We start from the raw sequence: 26,692 nt of genomic DNA, 5'->3' as shown, positions 1-26,692 counted from the left end.
TACAGCGCCATCTATTGATAAACACAGACATTAAATACTTTTAAAGATTGTTTTAAATCAGAACGTTACGAAAGTTTATAGCTATGCGATAATTTTAAAGATAGCTCCTGTGGGGATATAGCTCAGTGGTAGAGCATTCGACTGCAGATCGAGAGGTCCCCGGTTCAAACCCGGGTGTCCCCTGATAATGGTTTTTCCTTCTTTTTTTTCAGTAATCAACCAAGCAGTTCTCTTTCTCCTGACGCGAGGAGCAAGAGATTCTCGGCGAATTTTTTCAAAGCAACTTTTAGCTCACGAAGCAAGGCGGTCCAGCCCGCCACTTCAACGCAGTCGATAGACGAAACTAGCAAGATAGGTAGCGCGGAGACCAAGCCTATTACTAGAAATAGGCCTAGGACAGGTAAAAAAAACAATTATTTTTGTGGATTGTATTTGGTTATGGGCGCCCATAAGAACGGAAAAGGCACCACACACCTTGAAACATGTAATCGTTCTACCCAACTCTTGAGTTGACTTAACTCTCCTAGGGCTGAACGAAACTATTCTAATGAAAAATACTTCTGCCTAATCAACGTCTCAATTGTATACAGCTGTCATATCATTCAAACCGGTAAGTGTGACCGATTCGCTGCAAAAAATACATTACAGCATCACTGCAACCTATTCGTGTCCATAGTCAGGGACGTCTTAAACTAGGATGGGGCCCTTGGGCACACAAGAATTTGAGGCCCTTTTGGAAAGTAAAAAAAGCGAATTATAATAACATTTTTTTACTGAGAATGACCATTTCCTATAGGTAATCAAATACAGTATGACATAATATGTCATTAATTATTGATTGTCATTAATGATATTAGAATGCTGCTGGTTTTTTGGTTACGTTTTCAATAACGGTTTCTTTCGGGATTTCTGTTGAGCAAAATATTCTTTAAAGGCATAGTATATGCCTTCTAAATACCTTCTGACTACAGATTTGTGAAAAAAGTGTAATGTGCCCGACAAAAATGTTTTGAGAATAAACGTGTGAGAGAAATTGTCGGTCTTTCGGGGCCCCCTGAAAATGGGGCCCTGGGCACGGGCCCCGTGTGCCCTTATGGTAAAGACGGTATTGTCCATAGTACATCCCTACTTGTGAAAGTAGGTATTGATTGTTTTTTTTTTAATTTCTTAAATAGAATTGGGACAAGTTTGTTCACTATGTTCTTGTTAGGTTTTCTCTTTGAAATATGTAATTCAATAAAATGCTTACGTAGTTAAATACGGGTCAAGCTTGGCGGGGTCATAAAGATTCGCTCTAATCTGTTTTTGTTTTTAAATTCGTTCAGATGTACTCAATTTAAAATTGAGACTTATTTTACAATTATAAATATCATTTTATTATTGCCGACCAATTTTACATTTTAATTACGTGAACGTCATATGAACATAATTAATAGGATATCGGAACTGATTCTTCTTGCACGATAATTACAATTCATACTGTTTTTTCAGCAACAACGCAAGAGTCTTCATCTAAATTAAAATTAAAACGAAGCCTTGGCGTGGAACGCCTGACCTCCGCGAAGCCTTCCATCAAACGACTGGACAAACCCTTAGAGCCCGAACGACCCTTGAGGAACAAACCGACAACTCCAGACCCCGGTGGGCCGAAGCCGACAAGAGATGCAAACAAAAGTGAACCTAAAGTCAGGAATGTCGTTTTGCAAATCGTGAAAAAGTCCCACGCACCTCTGAAACCGCCTTCGCCGCCAGTTGATACCGTTTTGCCACCGACGCTGAAGCCGAAGGTTCCAGAAAAGAGTTTGAAGATAACGAAGAACATTAACAACAATGATGTTTGGACTAGTGCCGATGAAAAAAGAATCTTCCGAAAGAGAATCACTTCATTACCCATAAGGTAAGTTTATGTTTTTCAAAATATTCATCCTTGTATTTACTTATCGTATTAATTTGATTCAAAAGTGACCAAATACCTTTTTCCTAATGTGACATTAATATTTTAATTACGTTCATGGCAATCGAATCACTGATCGAAAACGGTTATATTTAAATCATTCACGTTGTATAGGTATTTATTTGCAATCCAAAAATAAAGCAACGAAATATGTGTTTTATACCATAATTCAATAAAGTTTGTTATCCGTTAACACTAACAAAGGTATAATAACCGGCAAACTTCTTGAGCATTTGTTGACGTAGTGGGGGTAAGTTTGCGCATGGTACACTCACGTGCAAAAACATTACTTACTCTGCGTCATAATGCTATTAAATTATTAAAATCAACATATGTATTTATTTATATATTTATTAGAACATCAACAAAACATATAGGTTAATAATTGTAATAATTTAATCTTGGGGTAAAATAGATATTCCTTCTATTAAGTCAAAACTAGAGCTGTTGCCAGGTCTTGGTTCAGTTGAAGCGAAGCTGGTATTTGTAATTTTTTTTCGTTATCATTATCTTGACCATCATCATCATCACTGTTTTCATCACCCGAGTCGCTATCATCGTGATGAGTCCACATAGGGCTCATCGGCGTAGTTTACAACTCGGTCGGTTCGATCTTCTTTTTTGTCTATAATTAATTATTTTTTGAAGATATTCGATTCAAAGTAATCGAATGTTACTTTTTTCATTTACCAGCTTCCGATTATTTTCTGTTCTTTTCTTCCATCTGAAGCCTAGCTCTTTCATAATTCGTCGTAAGCTTCATTCCGAGCCATTAAAATTTATATCTTCTTTAAATTTTTCGAAGCCTTTCTACGGTACGGAGTTTCGCTGCTTGTTATGTAGTTATTATGATTACATATTTTTATTACAGATTGAACGAAACTATCCATTCCGGTAATTTTCTTCTTCCCTGATCTTTTCTTACCCGGAGTCCGAAACACGGCGAGCAAGCCAGAGCCTTTAGCTTCGTTAATAATGCACCTAACAGTACTCACTGATGTTTTTGTTGCTTCCGAAGTCTGTTTTAATTTTTCCATATCATTCTTCCCCTGTTTTATAATGAAGCAATATACATCGTACACAATTTTTCTACCCTTTCTTTTAAGTACTACACCAGTTTGTCACGGCATAGTGTATGTTTTATAAAAAATCAACAAACACTCAACAAATAGCAATGGCAACAAAGTCCACAAGCAATTATAACAAATAACTTAACGATTAATAACGATAGACTTTCCACTGTACGCAAGCGTACTTTTGGGAGCAAGCGGAATGAGGGCGCGGTGCGGGACGCAAGGCTCGACTGATCTACCAATAACGCGCTCGATACGATTTCCCCTGCCGTTGCGCCTCACCCTCACCACCAAAATGATCTAAAATTCGGTTCTGCGCAGTCAAGGTCATTTGCTCAAGAAGTTTGCCGATTACTATATCGCCTTATTGAATTTGATTCACAGCATAAACTTTCATTCGTATATCCGTCTCGGTCAGACATATTGCTATTCTCTTCGCTGAATAGTGCCATCGATTATCTCCGTTTCATTTACACCTGCACAAATTTTGACCTCTACGTATAATGTAGTTAAATTAAAATACATATCGCTTCAAGGCATATTGCCTGTAACTAAAGTAACGCTAATTCAGTCGGGTACCGTGTTTTGCTTAAAGTATAAAGCTACAGAATGTAAAGGTCCGCCAAGATTTCGTTTTGATTGAATAAGTGAGTGCTTTGAACTTGTTGAGAGAGAGAGATAGAACCATAGAATAAAGTATTTTGTGACTGGTCTGTTGATTAAATAAACGACCATCGCAACAGGCTAGTTTGTGTTTGTCGACGGAATGTTGTTGACGTTCCATCGGCTACAAATTTTATTTTCGAACTATTTTTTTATTTGTGTCAAACGAATCGAACTCTAAACTTAATTAGTTAATGATGGTGTGTGTTTCATGTGATAAATAGTGAGGTGCAATTGTTTTTTTGTTCGGAATCTGTAATCTGTTGTTGTTTTTTGAAGCGTCAGCTTTGTAACGACCAGACGAAGAACTATGCAACAAAAAATTGAGATTACTGAAGCGGTGTCTTAATGCTTTTGTCTTTTCTTCGAAGTAATGTCAAATGACTAATTGGCTTAACCTTTTATGAAAACACAGTTTGAATCCCATATTCAATATAGACTTAGCACATATTTTTACTCACACCACTTTAAAAAAGACGAAGTTCTAAAATGAGGTTTTACAACATTCTGTTTAATTTGTCTAACAAATAATTTTTTTAAATCATTATAATAGAGAGACGAGATCATTAAAAGTTATCATTAAATTAAATTCAAGTCTATATTACGCAATCATTTTCCTCATACATTCCTAATTATTAAACAGTGCCTACACTGCCTACGTGTGTTTGAGTACTTAGTGGAATTAGTCTAGTTCAATCAAGCAAAATAATAGTTTTACTGTCGTTCAGTGCACTAAGGATTTTCACGAGAAAGTACATTTACATTTTAACTCATTATGGCGGTAACAGACTCATAAGCGCATATGCGTCACAATAACAGTGCGAGACGGCGGCATAAAGACTGAATAGAAAACAAGAAGAAATGTGAATTTTTGCTCCAAAAGAAAGTTACCGAAGATTTTTATAATTCTGTAATATGCATTAGTTCGCATGCAAACTAAATATTCTTCTGTTAACGTCCTACGAACATGTCGTTAGCAATGTTAAGTAATGATGATAAACTCATGAGCATAACTTGTGTTATGTAATACAGAAAACCTGAAACGGTGATGAGGTGGAGACTTAATGTATTCAGACGTATGCAAGGAGCGCAATCAAAATTATATTCAGAGTCCACTGCCGTAAGATTTACTTTAGATCGTTTTTGTTTGTTAGGTACCTAATGGTTACTTGTTTAATTATTATTATAGTCTACATATTTTGTTAATTTGGTAGACCACAGCTCAGTTGCCCGATTTTAACATAAGAACCATAAAGTGCCGAACATACTTAGGACGCTACCAACGAATTTATAAAAGTGTTAATCCTGTAGAATTTAATTTTTTTTGTAAAATTGAATAATATGTTTTAAAAACATCTGAGAACGACACAAAGTCGCCTGTGTTGATTAACGTGACGTAATACACGCATTTGTTAAATAGACTTATTTATGCAGACAGTTTCAATGCAACGTTTTCTTGCATTTGTGTAAACACAAATAACAGTAAGGCGTCCGGTGATCACTTAGCGCAAGGTGGGCCGTGAACTCGTTCAGCCGTCGTTATTCGTGATTGATACCGGAATAAAAAAACATAAGTTATACATCCGGAATATCAAATGCCTTTGTCAAAGATATGGGCTCTGACCGGGAAGAATCCTAATCCATTAGTACAGAAGTGATGCTCATATTTTAAGGCAAAATGCGAGACAAACATACCCCATCCTGTGGACCGAATGGTCAACAGTTGATGTCGCCCCAAACACGTCATTACGGATCCTCCCGATCCATTAACGGTGCTTTTAGGTACCACAAGCATCGGTCACCGTCCTCGTCGAACCCGTCGCTTGCGACGAAGGGCTCGACGAGTGAATTAACCCATAGACACAGCCCAGTGACTTTCGCGCCGGATCTTCTCAGTGGTTAGACCACGAAAAAGTATTCGAAAGGTCGGAAAAAGTTTAATGGCCATAAAAAATGTGAGATTAGACCATAAAAGCAGACCCACTGAGAAGATCCGGCGGGAAACTCAGTGGGTTGTGTCTGTGGGAGCATTTGCATTATCCGTTGACCGCATATAAAAAAAACCGCTTGATTTTACCTTAAAAGTAGTTTTAATTTTATACTCCTTGTATTCCTATTCCATAGTATATTTAAAAAAAAAGGTATATCGCGAAAACGGGCTCATTATGTCATAAAGTAGGTACGTTGCGACGTTGACTTGTTCAAATAAACGCTGGAACAATAATAACACTTGCTTTCGAAACACATAATGGAATTTAAAAATATAATGTAAATTTTTCCCAAACGAAATCCGTTACGTAAAATGGGTATTGCGGAAGTTAATTTGAATGTTCAACAACGTTTGCTGACTTTAAAATCGATTATGTGAACGACTTTTAAAATTGTATTAAATGAAAATTCGCTAATAGCAATATTACGTAAGACCAAAGAAATATCTGATGAGGATTTAAAATGGTTATATATAATAGTATTTTGTTTATAATCGAATTTAGATTTTGGTTATGTAAATATGTAAATGGTAATTTTCATTTCTCCCGCTAATTTCAAATTTGATTAAGAATAACGGAAAAGTTTTTTTTCTCATCACTATTGAATTCATGATTGAATTCTAAACTGATTTCCAAATTGTGCTACATCAACTTTCTTTTCTAATGACAGTGGAAGTTTCTTGAAGTGTCGCTCTAAGGTAAAACTATTATCAATACTTTAGGGCTATGCTTCTTTGCTCGTCTTTAGACTTGAGACTAAGTCTTTTGAGATAGTTATCTTTATTGACAGCAGTTCTCTTTAGAGCATATTTTATGGTAATCCATCTTTCCCGCGTCGTAATACAAATGCTCAAGTTCTCTTGACAAAATGGTAATGTGCATATCTTGCAGTTTCCAAAGTATAAGCTAACTCCATCATTTTCTTCGACCCCATTGAAATTGAAATTTATTTGAACTGACCAGTCCATCTTATGCTGAGTTTTCAATGTCATCTTTCGCAACCGAATTCAATATTGAAGTTAGTGTCGGTAAGCAATATTTTATTACAATTTCGCAGAGAACTTTCAGGAATCATCAGAGAGTGGTATTGTTTTGGGGGAATTTAATAGTGGACTTAATTCAGAAGTATTCTTTATCCATTACACGCTTTATCGGATTGTTCGTTAACCAAACTCACCATTCCGTCATCGATTCTCAGTTTAGACTCTACAGAATTTTCTAGGATCATAAGAGCCATTTATTATTATAATCTGTGAAGGTTGCCTCCTCATCCGTTCCAACCAACAAGCTAGATTGGATGGAATATTTGTACAAGTGAGACCCAAGGATTTCGTATTATTGTCTTTTATTGTAAGAAACGGCAAGGTCGCACGAATGTTTTAAATTAAATAATTGTTTCGTGTCATTTAATTTGTGTGTCGAAAATATGTGACACAATCGGAATTTAGAATCGCAGGCTCTAATCGGGTCATTGGAAGTATTGATATGTTTCCAAGGTTTCTAAAGCAAAGAATGAAACGGGGTATCAATATATCAAACCGGCAGCCGATGTCGTGCATGTAGCGAGTCATGACAAGAAGAACATGTTTGTAATGCATTCTCAGAAGCATTCACAGTTCGCTGCCTTTAAGCAATCTAATGACGTTTTTGATGGTGCTGACGGCGACATTTGTAAGACTACCCACCCATCTGAGATAATAAACATATTTACCTATGTGAACGGCTTAAAATCATGTCTATTTATTTATTCGTTATTGTATACAAAAGGAATAGTGATATGTACAAAATGCAAGTTTAAATTAGACACGAGATTTCTTTCAGCAAAACAAAATAAGAGGAAGTAGGTTTAAGATGGTGGAAAAGGCAACAGCAAAACGGAACAGTAGTGAAACAAAAAGTTGTAAGAAAAAAATGTATTTGAAAAAACTAATAAAATTCAATAAAAACAACAACAAAAAAATATAAAATGGAAAATAAAATATATATTATATAAATGTTAGACACATACAAAAACTTACACATCTATTCTTTGAGAGGATGTTGACAAAATGTTAACTAGAATCATTCTCCTGCCCTTCTCCCAGTCATCTGGGGTCGGCGCAACATGTTTTCTCCTTCCATAATCCTCTATCATATACCATTTCTTCGCTCACTCCTCTCTTACCATATCGTCTTTCACGCATTCCATCAATTTCTTCTTAGGTCTACCTCTTCCTCTACTCTGTAGTACTAGCACCTCTGCTACTTGCTTCGGCATTACATATACTAAATGCTAACTAGAATATGAAATCTAAATCAAATGTATGTTTTTATCTATGCGTTATAATCTCATTGTGACGTATCTTAGTACATTAGCTGTTGACAATCCAGGGTAGGTTTCTGTCATAGTGCCATCAGCGTAGGCCAGATGGCGTGAGAGTAGAGTACAAGAAGTAAGCGATAGTTATATAGATTCAACGGTAGGCAGCGGCTTGCCTCTGGCCCCTGGCATTGCTGACGTCAATGGGCAACGGTAACCTTTCCACCATCAGATGGACCGTATGCTTATCTGCCTAGAAGGGCAATAAAAAAGTTAGAGCAGAGTGTGATCGGGTTTCACTAAGGCTTAGTAAAATCTGGCGTGATTACGGCCCTTGCTGCTTGCAAAGGGTAATATTAGATAATACTTGATAAAAGCTTCTACAAGCTTTTTTTAAAGCACGAAGTGATAAAGGTAATACTAGTTCAATGCTTAGGTAATGACAAATATGCTCAGGTTCTGATGCTTTTAAAAAATGCGGCTCATTTATTTATTTTATTTATTTTTATTTATTTTTTTAGGTTCACACAATACACATCACAAGCTAAAGATACATAAAAAACACAAATAAAAAGAAACAAAATCTGGCTTGCAACATAAGTTATGTGCGCACGACAAAACAAGACATATAGTGCTGAATTTGTACAACAATGTTCCTTACAATTATGACAAAACAACACAATAACAAAAACTAATCTAACGAATAATGGAAGGAAAAAAAAAAAAATTATTCACAATGCTTTCAAATCTTCGTGTCTATTGGCTACGTTAATAAGCCTGGTGCAATCTTACCTAGCGAAACCCGATAGCAGGTAGCAATTTCCCCAATAAAATAGATGTATTTATACGACCACGAATGACTACCACATTGAACGAATAACATAGTGCAATAAAAATCAAATCCTCTTATAAATTTTATAAATTGCCTAATTACTATAATATAAAATTGTGACTTAGACCTCAAGTTTTCAGGTGAGTGACGCCAATCACGTTTTGATGTCTATTGGCTTCGGTAACCACTTAACACCAGTTGGGCTTTTAGTTCGTTTACCCAGCTAGTAATAAGGGTAAGGAAGTGATCCAAAAGTGAATTTAAAAAAAATCATACACATTGATTGTTTGATCGATTGATTGATTGAAAATTCTTTATTGCACAAAAATATTGTACAAAGGCGGACTTAACGCCATGCAGGCATTCTCTTCCAGTTAACCCTCGTTGATGAAGTGAAAGATTCAAGAAGTGCGTAGCTGTGATAAAGTTAATACATGGCAATAATTTAAAGAATTATAGTAGACATGAGTGAAAATAAACACTAGGTTATAATTACATTGCCAAAATAAAATCATATCTAGATTGTTGCTTTGTAGTATTTAGATGAGAGTGGACTGTATTTATTGGTTTTGATATCTTTATCAGTCCTTATGTTACAAATTAAAGATATATGAAATATGAAATCGATCACCCTTGGCGGCTGGAATTGAAAAGGGAAAAGTGTCATAGTGGACGTCGTTTGTTGAAACTTTTGACGTTCCGAATTCCAACATAGATACATACATACAAAATACATAGATAAGAATAAAATGAATTATATAAACGACAACATACTACTACAAAACAAGCAATATGTGTTTTGAAAAAGAGATCATGTACTTTCGCTTTCAAAATATCAACTGAACTTGCCTCACGAAAACTCGGGGGAAGGCTATTCCAAAGACGAGTTGCTGAAATAGTAAAGGACTCACAAGAAGTCCTACCACCAGTGATGAGATTTCACTGTTGGTAGAGGTAGGGACCTCTTGTGAGTCCGCACGGGTAGGTACCACCACCCTGCCTATTTCTGCCGTAAAGCAGTAATGCATTTCGGTTTGTAGGGTGGGGCAGCCGTTGTAACTATACTTGGGACCTTCCAACTTATATCTCAAGGTGGATGGCGCATTTACGTTATAGATGTCTATGGGCTCCAGTGACCACTTAACACCATGTGGGCTGTGAGCTCGTCCACCCACCCATCTAAGCAATAAAAAAAGGAATTTCAGTATAACGCACATACAATACGTGCAAATATATGATGGCATGTAAAGTATTGTATGTTGCATTTCAATATGCTTGTTATTCTCTAAGCTTGCACATGTTAAACATCTGCCGTCGATAACGGAGTACTTAAGTCATCTCGTTTCGACATTGTAATGGTTGCATGCCCTCTTTGTGAGCAAGCGTTTATTGAATTAAGCTTATCTGTTAGTCGTTTTGGGTGGAGGATTCAGTTTTTTTATTTTATAGATAGATTCTTCGACAAAATCATCGATTAATATCAGAAGGTCGTGACCTCGTCTGCCCTGTTCAGTATTTTTTATTTATTTACTAGCTGACCCGACAGACTTCGTAGTGCCTCAATCGATAAATAAAAAACAAAAGGAATCCGTCCGACGGAGTACACATAAAAGGAAAAACAAAATTGTATTTTTTTTATTTAATTTCGAGCATTTTCATATATAAATACATTTAAACCTTCGCTGGACTTCCACAAATAATTAAAGACCAAAATTAGCCAAATCGGTCCAGCCGTTCTCGAGTTTTAGTGAGTCTAACGAACAGCAATTCCTCTTTATATATATAGATAATATATATAGAAGAAGAAGATAAATTAGTAAGGCAAACATTGAAATGAAAACAAAAAATTTATAACAAGCTTCTTCATGCCTTAGTTTGTAAACGTGCACAAGTTTAATAGAAAAATTCATATGATCCTAGCATATACAATCAAACACAATGAATTTAATAAAGACTCAACTGCTTGAATAAAATCATAATTGGTAAATTACCATTAGTCATACGTTGTATTCTTAGTTACGTGCGACCGTTCTTGCATTATTGTTATGTTATTTCTCACGTCCATTTTGATATCTATATAATACGTGAAGCCAAAACTTTGTATCCCTTTTTACGAAAATTGCGCGGACGAAGGAGTATGAAACTTTCCACACTTATACAGAATATAGAGAAGAAGTGCACAATGCTAATATTTTTTTTAAATAATGCATAAAAGATACATTAAATCAATAAAAAAAACATTACACACACTACATACCATGTTTTAGACGCACACACGCATGCATACTATTTATTGTCAAACTTTTGTTCTTGACGTCTGTTGTCAACTTGAGAATAGATTAAATATTGGTTGTCTTTGTTAATATTTTTATAGTGTAGTCTTGGCGAAATTTGTGATTACAGAAGTATAAAATACAATTATAATAGTGTACCAACTTACAATTCCAATTAATTATAGTCGAATTTCGACTACTGCGGGACCTCTAGTTTTTTTAAAACCAAACCAATAGTAAATACGTTTTCAAGATCGTTTCGAGAATACATTTCGTGATTGTGTGTTGTATTCTATATTATATATCTCTAGTGAAGCTAAAAATATGTTTTCGTGATATTAAATTGTTTTTGTGTAAAGGACTAAACACAATTGTAGTTCATTATTCCTATCGGTCTTGATTATAATAATTTATAAGATAGTAGCAAACGTTGTAACAAGTTTTTAATCTTATGTTTAAATTATAAACATTAAAAACACATGAATTAAGATACGCAGCATTATAATAACACTACTTTACAAGGTTTTTTACCCAGAGATGAAACTGATATGTATCGGTAGAGTTATAAACCCTTAAAAACTGAAGCTGGAAAAAAAATAGGACGTCCGATTTTGTAAATACTGATTATATTTATTTTTTATCATTTTTATACATTTATCTCCGAAACAAATAAAATATGGGTCGTTTTACTTCTTCTTTTATACTGATTCATATCAGTTTCCCTTATTATAGACCAATAGTAATTTGCTAACATATTTTTATCCTAAAATCCTTGGATCTTTCCTCGAAAAACTTCAAATCCTGGTGAAAACGTTCGCCATGCTCATCACTCACGCTTCCCAGGTTCTCAGGAAAAAAGTCCAGATGAGAATGTAAAAAATGAATTATTAACGACATATTCACTCCCGTTCTTTGGTAATTTCTCAGTAAATTGGAAATAATTTCTGCTTAATTGTTTCCTATTTTAATTTATTGATTCCTAAGAAATTTTTCACTAATGCTTTAAATTTAAATGAATACCAAGCATCTTTTTCGAAATTGGATAAGTTACCATCAAAATTTTCATCCTTTAATATTTTTCTTATTTAAGGACCCACAAAGATTCCTTCTTTGGGTTTTGCAGCAGATAAACTAGGTAAAATGGTTTTTAAATACTTTAAAGCTTGTCCATCTTTGTCAAGTGCTTTGACAAAGTTTTTCATTAATCCCAGTTTGATGTAATAGCTGTAAGCTGGGTAATGATGGATTAGGAACTTTTTCAGAATGTAGCACAGATTTTTGTGACTGACGCAACATAAAGACATTGTATGTGCTTTCGGTTTTTGTTGTTAAAACCTGTAGTTTCAGTTAGGCAGAAGTAACAGTCAGTAGTATGATTTGTTGGTTCTTTCCATATCATTGGGATGCCGAATCGTAAATGTTTCCTTTTTTCTGTAGCCTAGTTCTTTAATATACTTCTGCAATTTTCGCACACTACACCAGGAACCCATTTTTTATCAAGGTTTGTTACCGATTTGAAAGTAATGGAACTAGGCTCGTTTTACGTGATTCAGTGTTTGGTCTCTTCTTTTTTGACAAAATAATTTGACCGCAAACATGGCAAAAGTTATTTGGGTTTAAATTACACTGCCTTGATGATATTTTAAAACAAATAAAAATGTTTGAATAACACTTAAACGCAATAAAAAAAAACTATAAGCTCAGACACGGCTAACAAGGTAGCTTACTTAGGTGAATTCTGGTGAATGTGGTTATATCAAAAACTTGACGTGATAAAATTATGAGACATATATTTTGGTAATTAGGGAGTATGTAGAAAACACACCCAATATGAATTATCTGTGGGTAAAAGAAAAACTTTTTTTTTGTAAAGCAGTGTAATTATTAACGAATAACACATACCTACAGATTTTGTCCTAGAAAACCGGCCGTTTGCCTTTTTTTAAAATAGTTTTTGCAAATTTCCAAATACATATTTGAAGCACCTTTAGAATTGAAGTGGTTTAATCCAAAATTCTTATCTTTTGGTAAACGCCAAAAATGTAATTGAAGAATTATCATATTTTATTACGATTAAAGAAAAGAGTACGTTTTTCCTTTTCTGGACTAAAAGAGACAGTTTAGTTTTAATAAAACTCATAGAATACGTCAAGTTCATGGGTAGTTTAAAGTATAGAACTCATTTTCTTAATTTTTTTAGATATGTCACTTAAATTCTAATGGTGCGATATATTATTATGTGCCTTTGTGTAATTTGGTGTAGTCAGTATATTTGGCTCACAAATCGCTGATCGGCCTGAAGTTGAACTAGGTTGGGAATATGCTGACCGTGTATATGCTAATCAGGGCACGTAGATAGGTATACCTACCGACAGATGATGAGGTATTTGCAATAGCAGCTCGGGAAGTCAGATTCGCATACGTGTATTTGTGATTAATAGACCCAATAGGCAATTATCGCGTAGATTGAGTAGAATATTACCGAAGATTGGCAGACGATCTAACGGTGCAATCATTAAACACCAGCCCACTGAGTTTCTCGCCGGATCTTCTCAGTGGGTCGCGTTTCCGATCCGGTGGTAGATTCTGCGAAGCACTGCTCTTGCTAGGGTCAGTGTTAGCAACTCTCCGGTTTGAGCCCCGTGAGCTCACCTACAAACGTTTAGGGTGAAGCTGAAATAGCCTCTCAAGGCTATCAGCATAGGTAGGAAAAAAAATATTAAACACCCATTGACAATATGAGCTATGTACCGCAAGTACCGCTCGCCTTGAAATGTTAGAGCTATGACGTATTGAATGCATTGAAATAATAGGTGTCATTACCTTCAGACGGAAACAGAAATTGCCGTGGGATAATAAGCAAGACGATGGTACGGTTTGTGGTTTAGTATTTTCTCGCCATGTTTTATGAAATAATTCGTCAGATTATAAGTTTTATGACAGCATGTAGGACTTACCGAATGACTGGTATGTATTAAGTAAAAAAAAAGCTATGTAACTTTCTATGTGTATTCACTCTCAAGTCAATTGCTTTTTTGGCAACAAAAGCAAGCAATCATATGTTTTTTTTTTTATGATTGAAGGATTACTGGTGGCCCGGAGGCCTTTCCAGTTTCACCAGGACAGGTGGGCGAGCAAAGGCTCAGCCAGGAGGGGTGGGATTTGCTAACAGCTACCCGAGCGCAAATCATATGATTTGACAGACAAAAATCTATCTCATTTTGTTGATTAAGTATCAATAGTTTTCTTCTACATTCCGCATCTTTAAGATTTTGTGTTCTATTATCAACTGGAAAAGCCTACCAAATGATAATCTCCAATGCTGATAAAACAGGTATTCGTGTAAAGATTGAAGTATTATAATCATTGTGAATCAAATACGTGAAGTAAGTTCATTGCCTCAAGCTAAAAGGTGTCCCCCGCACACTCGTTAGTCGCAATTGTCCTGTTAGACAATGCGATAGCAATTCATGAACAAACAATAACGTTGATGCAATTAAACGCGCTGAGTAAGCTGCGATAACTTTACCAAACGTTAAACGGATTGGACACTTTAGTGCTACAATACCTGCTCTAAAAGCTATGACGTTTTATGCCGGATAAGAAGTGCGTTTACTAATGACCGCAGCAGTCTATTAACTATGTATTGAAATTGATACGAACACGGTTCAGTAAGTGGCGATTCTTAGCTAATAAATAATGTAATTTGATCTAAGCCAAACGCGGTTGCCTCTCTCGCAGAAAAGCCCCCAATGATAACATTAATATCGACGCTTTGATTACCGTTAATGCATTATGAAGTGCAAAACAAACAGGTTTCGGATGCCAAAATCAAGCCAAAGAGAAAGTATCCCACAGTGTCTTTTATTATATTGTATAATTGTGAGCTTGGAGTTCAACTTTCACAACTTGACTATGAAGCTATGGAATATCTGAATGGCTTTTTTTAATAGCTTAAATAGACCCATAACTTAATAATTTGGTTAAACTTTTATCATAAACCATATGCAAATCAAATTGCAATTGTATTCGTTCCACCCCTTTATGCGAGAACACGATTGCTTTGCGTGCTCAATACTACTTAGCCGTAGCAACTGTTGAGGATTAATCATCTATCTGGTGGTGGCCAAAGGTGTGCCTTATTCCCATGATTTCAAAAGCTGACAATTGGGGTTATATTGCTAACATTGTTTAAATTCATTTATTTTTATTTATTATAACACGTTGTAATAATTGTATTCGTTATAGCGAAAAACAAAAGATATAGTTGTATTACATACGTGTGTACATACTGCCCACTGGATGTTGAGTGGTTGTAATAGATCGCAAGATTTTTCAATACCTACCAGTAGCAATACCTTGAGGAAAATGTTTTAGCAATCCCCAAATCCTTTAGATGTGAAACTGTAATGACGAGAATATGGTAAAGGTGGGGCTTATGAGATTTATTTATTTATTTTTTATTGCTTAGATGAGTGGACGAGCTCACAGCCCACCTGGTGTTAAGTGGTTACTGGAGCTCATAGACATTTACAACGTAAATGCGCCACCCACCTGAGATACAAGTTCTAAGGTCTCAAGTATAGTTACAACGGCTGCCCTACCCTTCAAACCGAAACGCATTACTGCTTCACGGCAGAAATAGGCAGGGTGGTGGTACCCACCCGCGCGGACTCACAAGAGGTCCTACCACCAGTGAATATTTTAGTTTCTCCCATATAAACCAATGGAAATATCTAAGAGTAGGGTTCTTTTGCTTTTTGTCCCGAAGCGCTCATTATTTCTGGTATGGATATCCGTTGTTACAATGCGATTGAGTTTTGTGGTGTTCTTGCTGGCATGGTACCTTGAAAGAACAGTATGAGGTAGATACATGTATACTGCAAATGTTCTGTGATTCTCGCGACAAACCTAGGCTGAAATTCGCTAATAGGTAGGCTAGAAGAAATTCTGTATAGGTAAGTTCATATAATAAATTCGATAAGCGATTTTCCTAAATTCCATTGAAACAATTGTCAATTTAGACACGTACCTACGTGAAAGTGTTACAATGTAAGACCTCTTTGGTAATAGAAAAGACATGTTTTGAATTACATTCCTTTTTTTTCTGTGAATTTCCGTTCTGACGAGAATTTTAATTGAAAAAAACACAGGCGCCGGAACTTTTTTGCATAATATGCGACTTAAGTACGTCGGCTTACTTAACACAATTAATGCCCAATAATATTTTATTACGATTTATTTATGGTTTTACGTCCTTTTTTGTATTTTTCGGTAATTTTTTTTTATGATGATAAATTGTGTTTTTTATAAATTATATTCAAATACGAATTACATATTAATAAAATGATGAAATATGAATAATAATTTTCGATCTTACCGACAGAATAATAAGTAAAAAAATTGAACTGGTTATTTAAAGAAAAAATCAAAATTATCGATAATGTTGATTATTGAAAACACGAATAAAACAACGTTTTCTGAAAATAAATCGTAGCTAGATCGATTTATCACCCCCGAAATCTCCTGTATACTAAATTTTATGAAAATCGTTGGAACCGTTTCGGAGATTCATATTCTATGTATATTTTATATACAAGAATTGCTCGTTTAAAGATACTAGTGGTCCCGCAGTAGTCGAAATTCGACTATCATTCATTGAAATTATAAGTTTGGAAATTATCACGGTTCTATTGTCAATACTTCTATAATCACAGTTGTCGCCAAGGCTACATACACTATAGACAAATAATATTAATCTATTCTCTACAATAGTAACAAAAGTTTGACAATAAACGCAGAGTATATACGTGTTGTGTCAAATACATGGTAGTGTGTGTAATGTTTTCTTTAATGATTTAATGAATTTTTTTAGCATCATTAAAAAAAATATTAACTTTCTGCACTTCTTCTCTATATTCTTTAAAAGTGTGATAAATTTCATATTCCTCCTTCCGCGTAATTTTTGTAAAAAGAAGTACAAAGATTTTGCTTCACGTATTAATATATAGGATAGATAGGCTTTTTTAAAATCGCACGCAAATCACCGCGGGAACGGTAAGTAGATGTAATAAATTATTTGTGTGCGTATTATTAAGTTCGATCGCTGTACAGTACAGGGCCGACCTCCGTAGGCCGCGTTGGCCACGGCTGGTCATTCACCCGACTCGGCTCTCTAGCTTGGCCGAGGAATGCTAGCCGTCGGAAACTTGTTTGATCTTTTTGCACTTTTTGGGTTATGCGGTTATGCCGCGACCTTGTCGTTTTTTAGCCTACAATGCCCAAATTGATGAATACTACTACAATTTTGTATTTTATTTTATATTATTATCTTCTAAGACAACGCATCTGACATTGACTGTTTCAAATAAGACTACCATTCTAATGATCATATGAACATTATTATAAAAATCTATACTAACTATTGGTATATAAGTAAATATTTTTATGTCAGTTTAAGATATAGCACCGTCCATGCTAGTTTGCTTATTCCTCTCCCTGCACAGTTGCCTGGAAGAGATCGCTTTCAGCGATAAGGCCACCAATTTTTATATGCTTACTTGCTACCAATTTTTATATGCTTACTCTGTAGATGTGGTGTACAAATAAAGAGTTATATTATTATTATTACTAACAGTATACATTTTTAAATTGCTTAGAGCTGTTTTACAAATAAGATAAAGCTGCGGTTTTCGGTGTACGTAACTCCGAATCTTCGATCAAATTGAACATACTCTGAGAATATATAAAATTATATTGAATTTTGTTGTTAATACTGACTCTTGATTGTGACTTCAATCTTATTGCATATTAAATGTTAATAATTTGTCTGTACTGTGAATTAATAATACTGTTTCCTGTGCTCACTGTATCGATCTTTTATTTTCTTGATTGTGAGACGTGATTATTGAGTAATCATTACTTAAAATCATTACAATGTACTTGAGTAATCATTACAATCATTACTATCCACTTTGGGTAGGTCATGTTACGTGTCGTAACTATTTTCGTGGGGTAGCCTGGATCCGGTTCGAATGATAGGTAACTCGTACAACAATAAGTGATGATTCAAGGTGGATACCACATAAAATATATGAAAACGGACAAAAGCAGTTAAAACTAGTTTTACGTTTAAAGTTTTTGCGAAGCAGTCGTGGTCGTGCGTTCCCGTTTGCATTGTGGGCCATCCGTTATACAATACAAATGGTACTTCGACCTCATGTCTCAAGGTGGATGACGGTATTCATATGGTGTTTCAGGTAACAATTTCACTCTTTTTTTTCCTACCTATGCTGATGGCCTTAAGAGGCTATTTCAGATTCACCCTAACGTGTGTAGGTGAGCTCACGGGGCTCAAACCGTAGCGTTGCTAACACTGACCCTAGCAAGAGCAGAGCTTTGCAGAATCTACCACCGGATTGGAAACGCGACCCACTGAGAAGATCCGGCGAGAAACTCAGTGGGCTGTGTCTATGGGTTAATTCGCTCGTCGAGCCCTTCGTCGCCAGCGACGGGTTCGGCGAGGATGGTGACCGGTACTTCACTGATAACATTGCAGTAAATTAAAAAAGTTTATCGCGTTAGATACATTCATTTTTAGATTTTCAGTTTTTGAAATATGTTTACCGTTTTACCTGTTTAAGGACGAAGCGAGATTGTTGTTTTTAGGCCCGTCAATTATCGGTCACCGTCTTCGTCGATTTCTACGAGCGAACTAACCCATAGACACATCCAAGTGAGTTTCTCGCCAGATCTTCTAAGTGGGTCGCCGTTCCAATCCGGTGGTAGATTATGCGAAGCTCTTCTATTGCTACGGATAGCGTAAGGGAATTTGTATCAGGCTTTTTTGAATTTGTATTTATAGCTTTTGTGGTTGGACGAGCTCAGAGTCCACCTGATGTTAAGTGGTGGTAAGTTTTTACAGTACAACGACTGCCCCACCCTTCAAACCGAAACGCATTACGAAATGCTTCACGGCAGAAATAGGCAGGGTGGTGGTATCTACCCGAGCGGACTCACAAGACGTCCTACCACCAGTAATGAGCCCGTGAGCTCACCCACCCGTCCGGGCATAGTTCAAATAGCCCCTTAGGTTACCAGCAAATAGGTAGAGAAAAATCCGCGAGGTTCTACTGTAAAAATAGTTTCAATAATAATTGTGTTTAAGACTCTTAACTATACTTGAGACCTTACAACTTATATCTCAAGGTGGGTGGCGCATTTACGTTGTAGATGTCTATGGGCACCAGTAATCACTTAACATCAGGTGGGCTGTGAGCTCGTACACTCATCTAAGCAATGAAAAAAAAAAAAAACGCGAAAACCAAAGGAAATGATGAAATGAATTCGGAGAATGTTCGTATCCAAATATAGAAATTGAGGCGACCGTATTGTATGGACGACCATTATTAACGGGCAACCTTGAAATTCTAACGGCAGCTGTAGGTATTATAACAACACGTTATGATGTTTTTGATACTAACTGAAATATCTTTATACATTTTTTACTAAATTCTCTCGAATATTTATAACATAGATAATGTGATTAGGTATTTTAAGCTATTTCGCCTTTAAATTTAGGTTTGTTTCAGCTGTTTGTGTTATCTTGAAACTATGTCATTATTTAGTGGAAACACGGATTGCGTTATGTCGATACAGGACCTGTTTCCGTATTGTTTCCCGCTTGGTTACTAGAGTAAGCCTTTATATACCATGCGATCGATATCCATCACTGCAATATAGCGAGAGAACACATAGAAACATCTTGATTTTTTTGTCATAAATCCTTCATATTGTTACGCTGGGATTCGGGACAAATAAAATTCTACCGAATTACAAGTTAACACTGTATTCAACTCTTAGAACACTTAAAACACATATCAAACACTTTAAAATTCTCAATTCGCTTCTTCCGCTTCGCTTCAGGTGATCCGTTCGCTGTTTCGCTTCGAGTAGTTCCGATTACTGACTGCGTGACATCCCTGCAACGCTTTTATAGCCGATACCATATCCCTAGAATTATCGAGATCATTTCACACATCTCTAGTATTGTGCTTCCGCTATCTGACAATAGGTGGCGTTATACTTCTCCAGCGTTCTAGGTGCTAGTAGATCCTTCGATATTCGTTCGACTATTCGGCAAGAGATGGCGTTACTCTTACCGGCGTAACAATATGTCTCAGTACCGGCATCATCGTGTTAAAATCTGAACAATGTTTCTGGTAATCACGTCCGCACACAATAACAGAACATGAGGGTCCCCTGCAGAATGAATCGTTTATCATCTGTTTGAGCAAAGTGCTTCGAAAACTTTGATTAAAACCAAATCTAGTTTTGGCCAATGGTTGTTTCATTTGTAAATAATATAAATAGTATGTTTGTGTATGACGAATGCGGCCCGCTAAATGATTTAATGATACTGCAAATTAATTGCAGTATATAGTTCGTAATTAAGGGTTGTGTTAAAAATTCTACTGTGCGGAACACCATTTAAAGCCATTACGTTACCGCCCTAATTGCTGCCTTGACTTCTGGGAGCCGGGTTTACCGCGATCGTTCACTATTAAAACCATACAATACAATTATTAGTATGGTTTACCATCGTACCTCCCGCCCTTATCATCGCACCGCCCGCCACCGGAGTAGAGTTCATTCATACTACCCGGAGCCACTGCGTTCATCCACAGTGCGTGTCCAGCGATCTTTTTAGCCACGTACCATCCGGCTTTAGAATGAGCTTCCCTCTACGGTGTTTCCCGAGCGCTATGACATGTCCTTCTTCAAACGAGGCATGTGGAGAGTACTTAACGGTAGGCACAGTAGGCAGCGGTTTGGCTCTGCCCCTGGCATTGCTGAAGTCCATGGCGACGGTAATCATTCATCATCAGGTGGGCCATACGCTCGTCTGCCTTCAAGAACAATTAAAAAAAAAAAATATTGTCTACCAGAATTCTAAATATGTGTAATGGTTCAGATTCAAAATGATTGCTTAATCGGTCAATAATAAAGTTGTATTTCAATTGTGGTCGAAAATGATTCGGTACTTCAATTAATGTGATAGATGTATCAAAGGTAAATTGCTTATTTGAGAGATAACTCCGTTTGAAATGTTCATAAAACATTATTGTTTGTTTTACGCGGATCGTCAGTACCAATAGTACACCTGGGAAAACATAATGACGCGTTTGTATTAGTTGATTATGATGAACTATTAAAACCAAATCAATTGTAATGTCAAGGATGATCCAACTCTTATGGAGTCAACTGTACCCTCGGAGTTTTAGGTGCTATACTGTGGCGTCCACGTCTAGATGGCGCAGTCCTAAGATTTCCGCATCAAAAAAAAACATTCGGCTTAAAAAAATAAAAATCTCATCTCTTAAGTTGTAATAAATTCATACTTAGAATGACCGTGAGCTCAGTATAATTATAGACTTCAAGATGTTCGCGTGTATGTATTTCATACTCTAAAGGGTATTGACAGCGACGTGTAAACGCATTTCAATGTTCTGTGTGCTTAGTGCGAGTTTTTTAACATTCTCGATAGCGTAAAAGTTGCCCAATTTTGTATGCAGTTGGAACAGCGCCCCTAGCGGTAAACGTAGGCAAACGATCCCATTCCATACAAATATGAGCTAACTTTTACGCTATCGAGACCCTCCGAACACCACGCTGAGCATCCCTCTCCCGACTAGGCGCGTCAACGCCCCCGCCGTTCGCCCAATCACGATGTTCGACCAGCCCATACCGTGGGCCCCGAAGGTCAAATATTTAGGCGTCACCCTCGACAGTAGGATGACATTCCGCCCCCACATCAAGACGGTACGCGACCGTGCCGCCTTCATTCTAGGACGTCTCTACCCGATGATATGTAGGCGAAGTAAAATGTCCCTTAGAAATAAGGTGACACTCTACAAAACTTGCATACGCCCCGTCATGACCTATGCAAGTGTAGTGTTCGCTCACGCGGCCCGCATACACTTAAAATCCTTTCAAATCATTCAATCCCGTTTTTGCAGGATAGCCGTCGGAGCCCCGTGGTTCGTCAGGAACGTCGACCTCCATGACGACCTGGACTTAGAGTCCATCAGTAAGTATCTTCAGTCGGCGTCCATGCGCCACTTCGATAAAGCGGCACGACACGAGAACCCTCTCATCGTGGCCGCCGGTAACTACATTCCCGATCCTGCGGACAGAATGGAAAGCAGTCGACGTCGCCCAAAACACGTCATCTCGGATCCTCCCGATCCACTAACGGTGCTTTTAGGTACTTCAAGCACCGGTCACCGTTCTCGTCGAACCCGTCGCTTGCGACGAAGGGCTCGACGAGTAAATTAACTCTCAGACACAGCCCACTGAGTTTCTCGCCGGATCTTCTCAGTGGGTCGCGTTTCCGATCCGGTGGTAGATTCTGCGAAGCACGACTCTTGCTAGGGTTCGTGTTAGCAACATCGTCAGGTTTGAGCCCCGTGAGCTCACCTACTAAAGTTAGGGTTACGCTGATATAGCCTCTCAAGGCTCTCAGCTTAGGTAGGAAAGAAAAAAAAAAAAAAAACGCTATCGAGATCATTAAAAAACTCGCACTAAGCACACTGATTAAAAAGAAGCTACTACTAAACGTTGAGAAGACTGGTTTGTGAATGAAAATGTCGCGTCAACTATGGAGTTTAGTGAAAGCTTTTAGTATGCGAATGTTTTTAAACTGTACAGATGATCGTTTTACAATCATTCCATAGATAATACACATAAATTAGTTATAGATAAGCAACTCAAGCACTCAACAAAAATGTTTACGGGCGTCGACCACTAGATGGCTTCGCTTCGATTAGTTTCTCATTACTCCTGTATATGGCAGTAATATATTACCTATCCTATATTTTATTTATAATGAAGGATTTTGTAAATTTTCAGAAACCACAAATTGATAAAATTTAATCAATTTGTATATAACAAATAAAGACTTGTATACCTTTTTTTTTAGTTAAACAATATTTAAATGCCTTAACTTTAACAACATATAAGTTTAGAGGCATCCGCTACAAGATATCGTTAGTTCCATACAGAAAAAATATTTGTCTTCAAGTAACGCAGTTCGCAGTTATAGGGTCCTGATCATTCTACTGTTGGCAGTAGAAGTAGCAGTAGTAATGTACACGGTATATATCTGTATACTGTACTATGTATATATTTTCTAATTCTTCTAAATTTTCTAATTTCTAGTAATGTATTTCCAATAGTACATCGCAAGATACCTGCTGTATCTTTATCTTTTCCAGAATTCTTGTAAATTAAATGGCTTAGACTCTCTCTCTCTCTCTCTCTGTAGATGCTATCAGCCTGGCTATTCCTACCACGAACCATGAATGCTCTATGGTTTAATGAGCGAGGCAGCCATTCTACCGTCGAACTGTTTGTTGTTGATATCTATGGGCTCCGATTATTACCTATCACAATGCAGGTTCAGACAAAAATCGAAGAAACACCATTATTAGAAAAGAAAACAACATGACACTATTTACATTCCCGCTAAAAAGTCATCAGTTCCACATTCGATTCTTAAAATATCGAATACTTATTTCCAGTAAATAATCTACATTCGGAAAAGTTTAATTCTACGAGAGATCCCGCAGTAGACGAAATTCGAGTATAATTAATTGGAATTGTATAATAAGTTTGTACACTATTAAGATTGTATTTTATACTTCTACTAGCTGACCCGGCAAACGTTGTGTTGCCTTAAATAAGATTTCTAGAGAAATTCTAGTCTAATATATAAAAATTGTAATTATAATTAAATATTAATATATAAAAATGTAAAATAGGGGTTGATCGTATAAGAGTGAAAATTGAGAGTAATATGATTTTTTTTATTCTAAGTCATAACAAAATAAAAACAAAATTCTTGCAAAAAAATTTAGTTTTTAATTAGCAAATAAAAAATAAGGGTTGATCGTAGAAGGGTGAAAATTGAGGATTGTATGTATTTTTGTATGTTGTATCATAAAAAAATAGAAATTAAAAAATTTGTCTAAAAAATAAAAAATAAAAATTTTGGGGTGGACTACCCCTAACATTTAGGGGGATGAAAAATAGATGTTGGCCGATTCTCATAGATACTGGATAAGCACAAAAAATTTCATCAAAATCGGTCAAGCCGTTTCGGAGGAGTATGGCAACGAAAACTGTGACACGAGAATTTTATATATTAGATAATCACAAATTTCGCCAAGACTACACTATGAAAAATATTAACAAAGACAAACAATATTTAATCTCAATTTGACAACAGATGTCAAAAACAAAAGTTTGACAATAAATAGTATGCATGCGTGTGTGCGTCAAATACATGGTATGTAGTGTGTGTAATGTTTTCTTTATTGATTTAATGTATATTTTATGTATTATTTAAAAAAATATTAGCATTGTGCACTTCTTCTCAATATTCTCTATAAGTGTGGAAAATTAAATACTCCTCCGTCCGCGAAATTTTCGTAAAAAGGGATACAAAGTTTTTGCTTCACGTATTAATATATAGATAAAGGACAAAAGAAATTATGCCTCAAAATTATGAGGTTCGTAAGTAATCCCTGTAGGGGGCGGTTACTCGTACTTTCAATTATGTCAGATTAATTCGTATAGATTTAGGTCACGTTTACTTAATATTCAGTACAACATTGACAAGCTTTACGTTCGGTAGCATTATCAAAGAGTCCCTTTACGTTTCCAAATTTGGAGAGCCCGCGTCCGTTGTTGGCGCACGCTTCCCATACAAATACGATTTTAATGTAGACATGGACGCATTACACCGTATACCGTGAACGTGTGTCATACTAACGAATTATTTAATATGGCTACGAAATTTGACTTTAAAATATGGAGGGTAGAATTAAGGAGCGCCATCTGAGTGTATCAAGGACTTTTTGGCGGGAATGCGAGGAGTGAAGTCGTGCGATTTGTTTTATTTTGTCTATTTAGTGTTTGTTCAGGTTTAAATGTGTAATAACGGTGTTTTATTTATTGTTTGGTATCTGTGAAAGTGCACAAATGTGGGAAAATGAAACAAAGCCGCTGAACGTAACTTCTCGGGATCCTCCAAAAAGTCTACTGAAAAAGTCTCATTTTACTGAAATTAAATTACATCCCATATCATCTCATCTTATTTCATTTCATTACATTTTGTTTTCATTTAATTTCAATTTCATTTCCTTTCAGGCCATGTTTCATATTAATCAACTTCATTTCATTTCATAATATCATTTTTCATATAGAAAACCTAAAGGTCTTACTTACCAGGTCATAAAATACCTTTAAAAAAAGAGTGTATTAAAGAGTGTCCGCTGAAAGAAAGCAAATTAAGATGGCGCCATAGTAGCAAATGGAGATTTTAGAAACACCGCCATAAACTACCACAATAATTTGCTCTTTACAAGTGGACACTTTTTCAACTTGTCCCCTATACAAAAATTTAGTCCTTACCTGTAATTTAAAAGCTATAAACAAATTCTATCGCATCGAGCTGTTTTGCGAAACCTTTTTAGTATCATAATTAAAGAAGTCATGGTCACAAGACAAAATGCGAGACAAATTTCATTTATTTGATATACAATATCCAACCTATACGAACACTGATTGGAAGTATTTTTATGAGCAATAGCAACGGGCTTATTGAATATTTTTGTATTATTAATAAATTACATAGTGACAGTTATAATACGTGGTCAATATTTCTTCTGGATTTTGAGAGTCGCAGACATAAAATTATGTTAGTTAACTAGTTAATTAACTAACGTTTTTTATTGTCGTTTTATTGACGTATCAAATACTTACAATTTTCTTGTGTATTCTTTTATAAATGTCATATTTTTATTTAAAAAAAAATATCAGCAACTTTTACGGTTATAATTTCGCGTTTGTTATTTATATTATTATAGCTGACCCGGCAGACTTTGTAGTGCCTCAATCGATAAATAAAAGACCTAAACTTTTGTATAAAATAAACTTAAAACAAACAAAAAGAATCTGTCCGACGGGGGACACATCAAAGAAAAATCAAAATTGTTTGTTTTTATATAATTCCGAGTATTTTCGTATTTTTTCACCTTTTAAACCTTCTCTGAACTTCCACGAATAATTCAAGACCAAAATTAGCCAAATCGACCAGCCGTTCTCGTGTTTTAGCGAGACTAACGAACAGCAAGTCATTTTTATATATATACATAGATCATTTCTGACGTCCCGAACCTAGAAAGTTTTCGCGTCCTGTGTCAAGTGCCGTCTAATTTATATATGTTTATTATAACACCTGGGATCCTCTTATCGCGAAGATGAGATTACAAGTAATAACTGCCAGAGTTACTGGTCAGGCTCCGAAGTTTAATTGCGTTTGACTTTCATGCTTGTGTGAAAACGGAAATTATTTGCTTAAGTTCAATCAATATGGTGTCGGTGAAGTCATATTCGAGGTTTCTATAAGAAAAAGAGTGCAAACGAGCATATGAAATCAACTCGGTGTCAATTGTTCATGACTGCTCTTGAATGAGTTGAATTTTAGGACCAAAAGTGAGCCGAGCTTTCGTTCTGAATGATACCTTTCATTCAGAACGAAAACTAG

General features: G+C 36.0%; 1 protein-coding gene and 1 non-coding gene across 10 annotated transcripts in view; both read left to right on the top strand.

Annotated features, from left to right (window-relative positions):
• The window catches only part of LOC114252761 (uncharacterized), a 102,123-nt gene that overhangs the window by 50,367 nt on the left and 25,064 nt on the right, over positions 1–26,692 (top strand). For 4 of the 9 annotated variants that reach the window (XR_016324342.1, XR_016324343.1, XR_016324344.1 and 1 more), the window contains 2 exons: positions 213–400; positions 1,492–1,897. Coding sequence is in view for 1 of the 9 variants with exons in the window: in XM_089733647.1 (XP_089589773.1) it covers positions 213–400; positions 1,492–1,897 (594 nt within the window). In the remaining 8 variants the exon portion in view is untranslated. Of the gene's footprint in view, positions 1–212; positions 401–1,491; positions 1,898–3,675; positions 4,061–26,692 lie in introns of those variants that run through there. The other 5 variants (XR_016324346.1, XR_016324348.1, XR_016324345.1 and 2 more) reach the window with 5 other exon arrangements.
• Positions 112–183, top strand: TRNAC-GCA (transfer RNA cysteine (anticodon GCA)). The gene has a single exon. It is a non-coding gene; the product is annotated as a tRNA-Cys (tRNA).

Source organism: Bombyx mandarina, chromosome 16, assembly GCF_030267445.1.
Source record: "Bombyx mandarina strain Sakado chromosome 16, ASM3026744v2".
In the NCBI taxonomy this organism is placed as follows: domain Eukaryota; kingdom Metazoa; phylum Arthropoda; class Insecta; order Lepidoptera; family Bombycidae; genus Bombyx; species Bombyx mandarina.
The sequence above is the reverse complement of the archived record's forward strand: the minus strand, read 5'-3'. Positions and strand labels throughout refer to the sequence as shown.